This window comes from Myxocyprinus asiaticus, chromosome 20, assembly GCF_019703515.2.
Source record: "Myxocyprinus asiaticus isolate MX2 ecotype Aquarium Trade chromosome 20, UBuf_Myxa_2, whole genome shotgun sequence".
Lineage (NCBI taxonomy): Eukaryota > Metazoa > Chordata > Actinopteri > Cypriniformes > Catostomidae > Myxocyprinus > Myxocyprinus asiaticus.
In genome coordinates, this window is record NC_059363.1 from 19,990,091 (window position 1) to 20,004,834 (window position 14,744).

General features: G+C 39.0%; 1 protein-coding gene across 1 annotated transcript in view; it reads left to right on the forward strand.

Moving 5' to 3' along the window:
- Positions 1-14,744, forward strand: part of nrde2 (NRDE-2, necessary for RNA interference, domain containing) — a 39,599-nt gene that overhangs the window by 3,129 nt on the left and 21,726 nt on the right. The window contains exons 4-5 of the mRNA XM_051647208.1: positions 736-879; positions 5,810-6,278. Coding sequence (XP_051503168.1) covers positions 736-879; positions 5,810-6,278 — 613 coding nt within the window. The remainder of the gene's footprint in view (positions 1-735; positions 880-5,809; positions 6,279-14,744) is intronic.

A 14,744-nucleotide genomic window follows, 5' to 3' on the forward strand; every position in this document is an offset into this window, starting at 1 on the left:
CAATACTCGCTGAGCTACCCAGGCCCCCTGATTTAGCTTTTTTTTAAAGAAAAGGAGTGGCAAGCCAAAATGTATTTTTGTGGTAATCAGTTATGCCACAAATCCTGTTGATTTTGAGCTTAAATGGTATTGAACCTGGAATATTCCTTCAAGAAGTCATGGTCATATTTATAGTGACTTAAAACTTTGCAAAGGATACTTGGCCAAGATGATGGACTATGATAATATAAATATAAATGGCTGGTGCCATTTATTCCCCCCCCCCCCCCAAGTTTTCAACATTCAGTTTCTCTTTGTGAATGTACAGTATGTATCAATGACATATTAAAAATGAATAAAATCTAGAAAATTACAGAACGTTACTCCAAACGATTCAGGGCTTTGCACCTAATAAATTGTTTTTTTTTTTTTGTTTTTTTTTGCCGGGTTGGTGCCAGTCACTGTCAGTAATTAATTTTAATTAAATTAATTTTGCATGTTCAACAGTAACCGATGATGTACAGCAGCAGCCCAAATATTTTGCAGATGGATGTAACACATAATCCAGCTGTAATTTTACTCCCTGCGATTTTAAAAATGTGTTCTGTTTGTGTCATTATAAAACTTTGAAATGTACAGACCTTCTACCACTTTTTTAGACAGTCCGTACAAGACACTTTTTACCCTGGGCTTTAGGCTAATGGTGTGTGCGTGTTTGCGTTTTAATGTCCTTGTCTTTTGTCACCTTTATTGCAGACAGGAAGCTCAGGTTCAGGTGAGTGGGGCCTTTATGTGGCTGGATGACCTCCAGACCCCCACTGACTCCCCATTCTGTATCGACAGGAGAGCTGACCGTGCCAACTGGGAATACAAATCCCTTTATAGGGGAGACATTGCCAGGTAACTTTGCTTGACTTACTTTCTCTGTGTGTGTATGTGCCTCTTATACACAGATGCTCTCCTCTTTCATTCTTTCTTTGGTTCTCTGAAGGTCAGCCAGTCTCAGCAGCAGCAGGTGCCAGAGGCTTTATAATGCAGGGGAATACTGCGACTGTGTGAGTGAGAGAGAGAGAGAGAGAGAGAGAGAGCACTGCAGTGTGTGCAATGGTCATCTGTCTCTTTGAACTGCTTTTACAACCCCCGGCCTTTGTTTGCAGAGACCATTTAAAATTCACATTAAATCATTGCCATTTTACCTTCAAAACCATTTTTTTACCAGCCTTTGGCCCATACACCAGTTTTATTTGTGCAAGGCATGCAGTGTATTGATTATTCCCTATTTTCTCCAGTTTTCTGCAAATAATTCAACTCAGTCTGCTTAATGAGACTCCATTCAAACTTTATTTTGTAATTTCAGCCTTAAGGCACGGTCACATTTACCTTTGCACGGCAAAATTGCCCAGGTGAAGAAGACGTCGGCGGACGTTGTGCGTGTGTGAAACCAGCAAAAATCTCATCGTAAAGCAGTGTCTTTTGAATGCTGTATTTAAAAAAATATTGTGAATAACAATATTCGGTGTAGCTGTGTACGAAGCACCGCCCACAAAGAGGTTACTGCCAAACCAATCAGCTTCTTATTGGTCGCGGTGGTTTCGCCTGTCCAAGTTCACCAAACTTGAACTCCACGCAAAATCCGCAAGGGGAAATTCTTCACCACACAAAGGCCATTTGGTGAAATTCACGAGCACGGAGATGCCCATTGAGATGACTGTTTTTTGCCCATGGAATTTTGCAGTGCGTAGTTAAATGTGACCGTGCATTTAAAGGGATAGTTCACCCAAAAATTTAAATTCTGTCATCATGTACAACACGCATGTTGTTCCAAATCTATATGACCTTTTTTCTTATGTGGAACACAAAAAGAGATTTTAGGCAGAGTGACTACTTCAATTACCCTTCACTTTCATTGTATTAGTTTTGAAGTTTCAAAATCTCTTTTACTTACATGTTAAGTCAGTGTCACACATGCAGACTGTTTTGCTGAGATCTCCTCAGTCGGAGGAATGACACAGTTGCCGATACAAAATCACTGAGAATAAATTGTGGCTGGTAAAATCGGTGGTTATTTGCACAAGCTACCTGTGCTTTTTTTAGTGCTCGATTCACTAAAGTAATAGTGCAGATCAGGCCAAACGTGCCAAAAAAAAACTGCTGAATGCAATTTGCTTCACAATGCCAATCTTGCAGGCTGATTCTGAGAGCTATGTAGCAGAGGATGCTGCAGACCACCTTTAGCTGGCACACTCTGGCAGGACTGGACAGCATTATGCACTACTGTGATCCAGATGCCTGAATCATCTCTTTAACATGCTGAAAGTGCGCTTCACTACACTGTACATCTGGATATTTGCCAGGTTGTGACGGTCTTCATCATTTTGATGAATTACTGCTGAAATGATCAATGGAATATGTACACAAACCTCTCTTTTAAATAAAATTAATTTTACTGTCTGCTTCTGCTGGTAATAGTGTGATGCAAATTGTGGTGGGCAATCTTTATGAATGAAGTGCAATTTAAAATAAGCCTAATTTACATACAGTTGAAGTCAGAAGTGTACATACACCTTAGCCAAATACATTTAAACTCAGTTTTTCACAATTCCTGACATTTAATCGTAGAAAACATTCCCTGTCTTAGGTCAGTTAGGATCTACATTTTAAGAATGTGAAATGTCAGAATAATAGTAGAGAGAATTATTTATTTCAGCTTTTATTTCTTTCATCACATTCCCAGTGGGTCAGAAGTTTACATACACTTTGTTAGTATTTGGTAGCATTGCCTTTAAATTGTTTAACTTGGGTCAAACATTTTGGGTAGACTTCCACAAGCTTCTCACAATAAGTTGCTGGAATTTTGGCCCATTCCTCCAGATAGAACTGGTGTAACTGAGTCAGGTTTGTAGGACTCCTTGGTCGCACATGCTCTTTCAGTTCTGCCCACAAATTTTCTAACGGATTGAGGTCAGGGCTTTGTGATGGCCACTCCAATACCTTTGTTGTCCTTAAGCCATTTTGCCACAACTTTGGAGGTATGCTTGGGGTCATTGTCCATTTGGAAGTCCCATTTGCGACCAAGCTTCAACTTTCTGACTGATGTCTTGAGATGATGCTTCAATATATCCACATAATTTTCTTTCCTCATGATGCCATCTATTTTGTGAAGTGCACCAGTACCTCCTGCAGCAAAGCACCCCTACAACATGATGCTGCCACCCCCATGCTTCACGTTTGGGATGGTGTTCTTCGGCTTGCAAGCCTCACCCTTTATTCTCCAAACATAACGATGGTCATTATGGCCAAACAGTTCAATTTGTTTCATTAGACCAGAGGGTATTTCTCCAAAAAAGTAAGATCTTAGTCCTAATGTGCACTTGCAAACTGTAGTCTGGCTTTTTTATGGTGGTTTTGGAGCAGTGGTTTCTTCCTTGCTGAGCAGCCTTTCAGGTATTGTTGATATAGGACTCATTTTACTGTGGATATAGATACTTGTGTACCTGTTTCCTCCAGTATCTTCACAAGGTCCTTTACTGTTGTTCTGGGATTGATTTGCTTCTTTTGCACCAAACTACATTAATCTCTAGGAGACAGAATGTGTCTCCTTCCTGAGTGATATAATGGCTGCGTGGTCCCATGGTGTTTATACTTGCATACTATTGTTTGTACAGATGAATGTGGTACCTTCAGGCATTTAGAAATTGCTCCCAAGGATGAACCAGACTTGTGGAGGTCCACAAATTTTTTTCAGGTGTTTTGACAGAGTTAGGAAGATCATTCCACCATTAAAGGAATATTCCGGGTTCATTACAAGTTGAGCTCAATCGACAGCATTTGTGGCATAATGCTGATTGCCACAAACATTTATTTTGACTCATCCTTCCTTTTCTCAAAATCGAGGTTACAGTGAGGCACTTACAATGGAAGAGAATGTGGCCAATTTTTGGAGGGTTTAAAGGCAGAAATGTGAAGCTTATCATTTTATAAAAACACTTACATGAATTCTTCTGTTAAAACCCATGTATTATTTGAGCTATAAAGTTGTTTAAATTGAATTTAAATTTAAATTTTCTCTGAGGTCTTGCCTGATTTCTGTTGATTTTCCCATGATGTCAAGCAAAGAGGCACTGAGTTTGAAGGTAGGCCTTAAAATACATTCACAGGTACACATTCAATTCAGTACACCTCCTATCAGAAGCTAATTGTATAAAGGCTTGACATCATTTTTTTTTTTTTTTGAATTTTCCAAAAAAGCTGCTTAAAGGCACAGTTAACTTGGTGTATGAAAACTTCTGACCCACTGGAATTGTGATATAGCCAATTAAAAGTGAAACAATCTGTCTGTAAACAACTGTTGTAAAAATGACTCGTGTCATGCACAAAGCAGATGTCTTAACTTGCCAAAACTATAGTTAGCTAATATTAAATCTGTGGAGTGGTTAAAAAATGAGTTTAATGACTTCAGCCTAAGTGTATGTAAACTTCTGACTTCAACTGTAAAAAGACGGAGTATTTGCGCGGAAAGGAATGGCAACGACTTCGTTTAAAAACTCGAGATGCAGCACAATTTCAGTGCTGATTGCAAATGCTTAAACTAGATTGCAGGTGGTTCGTGAATAAGACACTTGTTTTTGTGCTGAAATACCATGTGCAATTAGTGAATTTACCCCAAAGTTCTCTAACGAAAATGGATTAGTGTGAATGTGTGCCATAAGTGCCTCTGATGGGAAATTTAATTTATGCTGAACCAAAGCCTAAAAAACCTATACTGTTGCTGCATTACAAGCATTGGTATTTCTGTCTGGAAATGCAAATCTTGTTTACCTTGATGTCAGCATGAAGCTCTGTAGTTAAAGTTCTGCACCCCTGCTCTCTTTGGTGTTATTTTGGGTCTTATTTACTCCAAGTGTTCTGGGACTGCAGGCGGTAGAGAAGGGTTTATTAGCTGCTTGGAGGCAACAAATCTCATGCCTGGCAGTTCTCCAACTTCTATCAGCTTTAATCTGGTGTCAGAGCTGCCATCTGTAACTTAAGAGACCACAATCAATACTCTCTGATTCTCTCACTGTCTCTCTCCCGATGCCCCTCTCTCACACAGATCTCCCCATACACACTCTTCTAAAGCTGATCAGTATCATGCATTGAAATTGTGTGTTCTGCAGAGGTGCACTGCTGCATTCTTTTCTTGAGAAGGTGAAGTGCTGCTTCAATAAAAATACAAATCCCTCACCTTCGATCTCTTTCTCACTACAATTTTCATCCCCTCTCGGTCACCTGCCAGCTCCTGTTTTTTATTTTGTCCATCACCTGCCACCAGGCCCAGATGAAATGAGCAGACTTATTTGGCTTTTTCAGTGCTCATTTGGGGGGAAATCTGCAGAATTCTGTGTAATGGATTTCAAAATAAAACTTGTTAAAGCTGAGAGTATTACTTTTCTCTGGTAGCACGATAGCGTAATCAAATTAGTCAGATTATTTAATAATAAATACACAAAGGGCTATGTGCACTGTCCCAAACCTTTCATTAGTGACTACTGTATCCTGCGGTTGCCTCTGCTTTGATGTCAAAGGCAGCAGACAGGGGAAAATAAGTCAATTTCACACTTTTAAGAGCCCTAAAAAATCAGATCTGGAAAAACGTTTTTTTCGCCAAAACTTTTAAGATTTATATATTGCTTGCAAAATGTCTTTTGTTTTGAATGGCAGCAATGGACCACTTGGTATGGACCTTCTTGTGACCCAAGACCAGTAGCAGTATCAGATAGTTCTCCACCAGCTGAAACCCTTCACTTTTTCAGTGTCAGTTTTTCTTATGTTCCCTACTTCTCTTCTGCAGATACAAGAGGAAGGGCAGCTCGTGCCTCGGGTTGGATTTAAAGTCGCAGGCCCTGAGCTGGGTCGACGGGGGCCCAGATAAGAAGCGAGCAGACAAAAAAACTGTGCGCTATTTCTCCTCTTCCACCCGTCAGCTGCTCCGTTCGGATGGCCTCCCGGCTTTGCCTGCAATCACTGAGGGCACTGCCACCAACTCTGATTCCTACATCAAGCTCCCAGCCTGCAATGAGGAGCAGGACACCTCCACCAAGGCACCTGTATCATGGGTTAATCCGCTGGGCATCTATGACCCTGGAACATCTCTGTACCTGGAGGGTAAGGGTCAGCCAGAGGTAAAGGGAGATCGGGATTATGTCACGGCCCAGGGAAGCAGCAGCACTCTTCTGATTGCACGTGTGGAGGAATTTAACAGGAAGCTGCGGGAGAATCCTACAGATACGCAAATGTGGTTGGAGTTTGTACACTTTCAGGTACATTTATTCATTTAGCAGACACTTTTATTAGGGTTCCCACAGTCATGGAAAACCTGGAAATGTGAGGGACCCAGAATTGCTTAGAAACATACAAAAGTATGATCTTATAGTGAGATCTAGGTGAGACACTGTGAGACACCAAAACATGAATGAAGAACAGTTTTCATTCATGAGAGAGGAAGAAAGAGAGTGCATTAATAAGATGAGATCTTTAGGTATTTTTTAAAAGAGGTATTCAGGTGTTTTGACAGAGTTAGGAAGATCATTCCACCATTAAAGGAATATTCCGGGTTCATTACAAGTTGAGCTCAATCGACAGCATTTGTGGCATAATGCTGATTGCCACAAACATTTATTTTGACTTGTCCTTCCTTTTCTCAAAATCGAGGTTACAGTGAGGCACTTACAATGGAAGAGAATGTGGCCAATTTTTGGAGGGTTTAAAGGCAGAAATGTGAAGCTTATCATTTTATAAAAGCACTTACATGAATTCTTCTGTTAAAACCCATGTATTATTTGAGCTATAAAGTTGTTTAAATTGAAATTTTTACAGTCAATTTGCTGTAACTTCACACAGAAAAGGTTAGTAAGTGATTTTATCACACTAAAATCATGTTCACATGCATATTGTTTATGTCTTGTGGCAATACTTTTGAAACAGTATTTTAACGTTCACTTCCATTGTAAGTGTCTCACTGTAACCCAGATTTTTGCTTTTCTTTTTTTTTCTTCTTTTTTTTTTTAGAAAAGTCGAGTCAAGTTAAAAGTACATTTTGTGGTTCTCAGTGTTATTCCACAAAGGCTGTCAATTGAGCTCAACTTGCATTGAACCCGGAATATTCCTTTAAGGTAAAGTGAAAGTTGTGGAAAGTGATTTTGTACCTCTTTGTGTTGGTGCCATGAGGTGCAACTCAATTGCTTATGGTTGTATATAAATGACAAATGTCTTTGGTAAAAAAAAAGAAAGAAAGAAAGAAAGCACACTGAATGTAGTGTTAATCTCGTCAAAGGGGGGGGCTCTGTAGTCTACCTAGAAGATAGGCATGTTTGGGGGGATCTGTAGCACATCCCTACACATAGAGATCTCATCAAGCCAGACAACTTTCATGCTGTCAGTCATAAGCTCTGCCCAACAGGAAGTCGGCCATTTTGGATTGTTTGAAAAATGCATGCTCTGGAATTCTAAATACTCCTTCTAGGGGGTTCATGTTATATGTACCAAATGTGGGCAACATCATGCAAAGACATTGATGATGCTAAATTGCAAACAAAGTTTTGATGTATCCAATGGTGTTGCCATGGCTATGCGATAAATTTATGTCAAAAAATGGGACACAGGAAGTGTCTCATATCTTCTGCATGCATCGTGTGATTTTTACATCAAACTTGAGCCATATGTTTGGCTTTGCGGGCTGATCACATTGAACCAAGCCAAGGTAGAAAACGCAGCAGGTTCCGAAACAAATGCTCCAAACGAGCCAGGTGTGAAAACGCCCTCACATGCGCGTGTGCTCCGAGAATGCTCGTGCCTAAATGGTCAGATACATTTAAAAAATCCGTCAAAATGCCTGTCTTGGTGAGGTGTTCATATAAACACAGAGAGTGATGTCTAAACATAAACATTAGGAGAAAAGCTGATTTTTATCTAAATGTACGACTTGTAAGTTTAAATGTAACCTAACAGACCTGCCGCTGTCTAGTGTATCCTTAATATTAATCAAACAACAACAACAAGAAAATGACAAAACCACTCATTGCACTCTAGTATAAAAGTATTAAAGTATTATTCATACAGGGAAGATCAGTAGTGATTTTATGTCAAGACCATTCTGAATGTTTAATTGAATAAATAATAATTGATAAACATTTTTTTTAAAGCTGTTAAAAAGCACTGTTTTCTTAATTTGTATTTTTGTTTGGTCTATAGTGTTTTTTTTGTTGTTTTTTTTTTCTATTCATTGCTTTTCTTTTGTTATTTTGTTTACTATTAAATAATAACTTGAACTTAATAATTTTACAATTACGTTAATTATTGTTAGGCTATTATTTGTTGTGGTATTGAAGCTGGTATCAAAAATCATCACATTTCACTAAAGACTACTGAAATTTTGATATTTTGATAAATGTATATATTGTGTATGGTATCTTGCTGCAATAACATGATGGAATAGTAGATCTTATTACTTAGAAGTGTGAGCACTCCTGCTGTAAATGATGGTGATGGAGGCTTTCCTTTATTTGACTACCGTGCGTACATGTAACATAAAATAACCTCCTCTGCCCTGAGCAGTGTACATTTCTGTCACAGATGATCTAGTTGATTGCATAGGTATAATACTATTAGGTTGGCCATGTCGTAATTTTATAAAACATACAACAGAAACTCTGGCATGTTACTTAAGCATAAAACCAATACATGTCCTTTTTTTTTTCTCTGGACAAGTAACTTTTTACACGGACAAGTGAATGACCAGTATACTTGTCCGAAGAACAAGCACATCACAATGCTTAATGTCGAGCCCTGCATGTCATCTGTAGAGAATGCCATAAACAGGTTGCATCCAAAAGTGGAAGCACTTCAGATCTCTTCCACCATTTACAACAGCACCATAAACTGCAGTACGAAGAGTGTGTGAAACTTTGTGCTGCTGCAACCCTAAAAGTCTTCTGCCCCGAAACAAAGTGCGATGCAAGCTTCACTTACCATCACACATGTGGCTTTGACTTACAACTGAACATTTAGCTCACTTTGTAGAAAATACCGAGATAAATATCGTGCATCACCATTCAGCCTAAAAATACAGAGATATGAATTTTGGTCCATATCGCCCAGCCCTATTACAATGTACGTGCAGTTAGCAATTGGAGCCAGGAACTATTTTCATTTTCAACAAACATATTTTTTCTGCCATAAATTATACAAGATAATTCCTCTGGATCGCTCAAAAGAAACTGAGAAAGGCCAGCCCATGTAACTATGGAAACCTCACACTATTGCCTACATGATCTGCCAGTCAAACCATTACTAGAGATCTATTAGCCGGAGTGATATAGATAAATAGCCAGTGCGCATTAGGTAATACCACAGTGTGTCTGATCTGTGTTGAATGAGAGCTCTGGCTGTGAATCACAGATCAAGGTGTGGGTGGGCTCAAAATACTCTGAAGACGCCACAGATTACGGGAGACACCAATTTGGATAGCATAAAAATTAATTAGTATCAATATTTTATTGAAATTAGACATTTTTGATTACATGATAATATGAAAATAGAGGATCAGTCAGGTGTTTTCCCCTATTTTTTTTTTTCCCCATGCAGGAGATCACTGGGATTGAGATTACGTTGGAAGTTAAGAATGTTTTGTATTTTTTAATGATAATCCTTTTGAAAAGAAAATCTGTTATGTCCTCAACCTATTTATTATGTTAAGTAAATACTAAATGTAGATGGTCAAATAAGATACCACATTTTGGAAATTTTATTTTGAGCTCTATCAGTATACGTTGAAGGGTGTAAGGAACACCAAGGCAACAAAGACTCTGGACTGCTGGAGAGCCTTGAACATTTACCCATCTTAGACACCCCTGCATCTACGGCTCTTAAAAATTCTAATACCCCTTTGTACATAGTTATTTATGTTTTCATTTTTCTCTTTCTTTGCTTGTTTCTTTTTTCCCCTTTATTTCTGTTATGTGAACTGTTATAATGAAGCATTAAAAAAAGAGAGAGCAGGCGCAGTCATGGGAGGAGTGAAATAAGAGCTGTCAATTCAGACAGTTCTCACTTCTCATTGTGGATTAGCCACTACGAGATCAAAGGCAGATATCGCGTGATTCATGTTCACGTGCTTTGTTGTTAATAAAGTGGATGCAATTTAAATTCTGTTGCTTTTAAATTAAAATAAATATGATGAACAAAACACTCAGTGCACCTGTTATTTAATTCCCCCATAAGACATGTCTTTCCATAAATTTTTAGTTGAATAAAGACACATATTTTAGATATGAAAAAAATATAATACCAATCACATATCCCATACAGAAATTGCACTGTCCGAATGTTAGGAATATTCACATATATTTTTTACACATAAAAACATGATATTAGAGATAAATCAAACATTTTAAAAGAGAGCAAAACATCACAGTTGTTTAAGCCAATGAGCATTAAGCCATGTCATCAGCAAGTCATTTCCCATCGTGCTTGCAGTTCGCACAGCTCGGAAAAAGCAACTGCGTCACCTGCCTGCTACAACTCCGGCCACCTCGCTCTCGCAGGAGTATTTTTGACATACATGGTCATAATATCACAGCAAGTCAGACAGATTTCTAACCGGCATGCACCTGTCCGTGATCACCGGTGATCGGTTATGCGCAGAACTTGTTCATCTCAAACGAGCCTAATGAAGTGCATGCTGTTTTTTCAATCATTGGATCGAATCATAAGCAGAGAACATGAAACATAAGTACTGTCGCTCACATGCCGCATGTTTTAAAAAATGCACTCTATAAACATTTTAAAATGTTTTTCACTCTAATGTTCTAATTGCAAAATAGACTGCAGAAGATGAAAGTTGAGTTTTTAAGTTTTAATTTGATAGTATTTGAACATTTATGAAGTTTGTGATATAAAACAAAGCATTTGTTTTATAGCCACACTCATACGGCCTACCTGTTGGCCAGTGACAGTTAACAGGTTTAAAATGGGTGTGTAAGGGTGTTTTCACACTTGAGGCCTCTTTAAAAGAACCAAACTCAGACCCCTTTTAGCAGACCTAAAAGTGGACAGAGTGAAAAAGGACACAGTTTTCTTTGCATTCACACGGTCTGAGAGCTTGTAAGTGGGCTCAGATCTCTTTTTGGTCCACTTGACCAATTACAGGGTTTCAGTCCTTTTTGCATTCACACTCCGTGTCATTTGTGGGACCGAGCCCACTTTAAAAAATATTGTATGTATTATAATTATTAGGGCTATATTTAATGTTAAGAGTACAAATAGCTCTACGTAGGCTATTAAATAATAAGATAATATAAACATGTTTAATGCTCGCAAAATGAATAAGCAGCATAAGAACATGTGTCTATAGTCAATAAAACTTAATTTATTGATCTTTGGCATCAATATTATGTAATTCTATATTATTACAAAGAAAAGTATTGTAACAGAATTGAATGTATTTTGTTTTTACAGTGCATCTGGAAAATATTCACAGTGCTTCACTTTTTCCACATTTTGTTATGTTACAGCCTTATTCCAAAATGGATTAAATTCATTATTTTCCTCATAATTCTACAAACAATACCCCATAATGACAACATGAAAGAAGTTTGTTTGAAATCTTTGCAAATTTATTAAAAATAAAAAAACGGAAAAAAAAAATCACATGTACATAAGTATTCACAGCCTTTGCCATGATGCTCAAAATTGAGCTTTCCACTGATCATCCTTGATGTTTCTACAACTTTGATTGGAGTCAACCTTTGGTAAATTCAGTTGATTGGACATGATTTGGAAAGGCACACACCTGTCTATATAAGGTCCCACAGTTAACAGTGCATGTCAGAGCACAAACCAAGCCATGAAGTCCAAGGAATTGTCTGTAGACCTCCGAGACAGGATTGTATCGAGTCACAAATCTGGGGAAGGGTACAGAAAAATTTCTGCAGCATTGAAGGTCCCAATGAGCACAGTGGCCTCCATCATCCGTAAATGGAAGAAGTTTGGAACCACCAGGACTCTTCCTAGAGCTGGCCGCCTGGCCAAACTGAGCAATCGGGGAGAAGGGTCTTAGTCAGGGAGGTGACCAAGAACCCGACGGTCACTCTGACAGCACTCCAGCGTTTCTCTGTGGAGAGAGGAGAACCTTCCAGAAGAACAACCATCTCTGCAGCACTCCACCAATCAGGCCTGTATGGTAGAGTGGCCAGACGGAAGCCACTCCTCAGTAAAAGGCACATGACAGCCCGCCTGGAGGACTCTCAGACCATGAGAAACAAAATTCTCTGGTCTGATGAAACAAAGATTGAACTCTTTGGCCTGAATGGCAAGCGTGATGTCTGGAGGAAACCAGGCACTGCTCATCACCTGGCCAATACCATCCCTACAGTGAAGCATGGTGATGGCAGCATCATGCTGTGGGGATGTTTTTCAGTGGCAGGAACCGGGAGACTAGTCAGGATCGAGGGAAAGATGAATGCAGCAATGTACAGAGACATCTTTGATGAAAACCTGCTCCTGAGCGCTCTGGACCTCAGACTGGGGCGACAGTTCATCTTCCAACAGGACAACGACCCTAAGCACACAGCCAAAATAACAAAGGAGTGGCTCCGGGACAACTCTGTGAATGTCCTTGAGAGGCCCAGCCAGAGCCCAGACTTGAACCCGATTGAACATCTCTGGAGAGATCTGAAAATGGCTGTGCACCGACGCTCCCCATCCAACCTGATGGAGCTTGAGAGGTCCTGCAAAGAAGAATGGGAGAAACCGCCCAAAAATAGGTGTGCCAAGCTTGTAGCATTGACTTGAGACTGTAATTGGTGCCAAAGGTGCTTCAACAAAGTATTGAGCAAAGGCTGTGAATACTTATGTACATGTGATTTTTTTTTTTTTTTTTTTTTTGGTAGAGTCACATGGGGTAAACTCCTCGTGGTCGCTATAATGTGGTTCATTCTCGGTGGGGTGTGTGGTGAGTTGAGCGCAGATGCCGCGGTGGATGGCGTGAAGCCTCCACATGTCTCCATGGCAACGCGCTCAACAAGCCACATGATAAGATGCGCGGGTTGACGATCTCAGACACGGAGGCAACTGGGACTCCTCCTCTGCCGGACTGAGGCAAACTACGCGACCACGAGGACTTAAAAGCACATTGGGAATTGGGCATTCCAAATTGGGGAGAAAAAGGGAAAAAGAAACCAGTTTTATTTTTGCCCTTTTTTTTTTTCTTTTTTTTTTTTTATGTTTGAACTTGCATCTGAATTTTAAAGGATTCAGATCTCTTTTTTTGTTCAATTCAGTTGTAAGACATCAGTCCACTTTTCATTCACACAGTTATTTTTTGGAACCCATTCAACTTAAATATTGTTATAAATTGTAAACAAATACTAATGATGACAATAATAATAATGATAATAATAATGATCTCTGAACTTTTAAATACTCCTCCTAGGGGATTCATGAGACTGTTACCACATTTAGACAACATTATGCCAAGACATTAAAGATGCTAAATTGTGAACAGATTTTTGAACAGTGTTGCCATGGCGAGGCATTAAATTAATGGCGAAAAATGGGAAACAGGAAGTGTCTCATATCTTCTGTGTGCAATGTGTGATTTAGATCAAAATTTATATGTATGTTTAGTCTTGGGGGCTAATCACATGGATGTGACTATTATGGGTCACGGTCATAGCGCCACCACCTGGCAGCAGGAAGTGTGGCTCCTATGTTTAAGAACATGTTTATGGGGGGGTCACATGACGCCATGCGAGGAGCAGACGTGTGAGCGATGAGCTCTGCGCGCTTGGCTAGTTTTTAAAATTATTTTCATTTTATAATCCGGTGAGATACGATACACCCAGTTACATATTTGGTCTTTGAGGTACACATGGCAAAGAAGTCAAAATCCTCGGGCTCTGGAGATATAAAAAGACACTTACGTGCTCAAGCTGAAACCTCTGACAGTCCTGTAAACCAGGGACTCGATTTGGATGGCGCGGCCGGGGAAATTCAGTGTCAGCTGTCCAACATGTCGGTGATGCTGACGAAGGTTGTTGCTGACTTGGAGGATCTCACTGTAATACATTGATCAATTGCGGCGATTAAAACAAAATGTTCTGAGTTGGTTACAAGAGTAGATTTGCTGCTGAATTTACTGATACACTGAGTAATATACAGTGTATTACTCCCTGCTAATTCAGAGTCTGGGGGATGGAACTTCAACTTCTCTTAAGAGATTATGGGAGTGGCATTGGAGGAGGGAGTGTGGGCCAGGATTCTGAGGGTTAAATATTGATTCTGTATGTATATGTTTTGCTGTACTTTATTTAATAGATGAATCAATAAAAATGTTAATCACAAAAGAACATGTTTAGAATGTTTTTAATAAATGTTTTAATATTTGATGAAAGTGTGGTCGGTTACAGATTGAACCACATTTGTCATTTTGCACATTATCATCAACTAAAAAAATATTATTTTCGTTGACAAATTATATGCCATCGTAAAAAATATTGACTAATTTTAGAGGACATTTTCGTCAAAAGACTGAAACTATGACAAAAAAGAAATTGTAAATGAAATTGCACTAAATGAAAAATAAACGCATTGCATTAACAGTGCTTGCATTGTTTGGGGATATGGGATATGGTTGTATATTTAAGCTGTGAATATTACAATTGAAAACATTTGCACAAAATGTCATCATTAAAAATTAAATAACCTTCCAAAGTTCAGATCCAAAATAT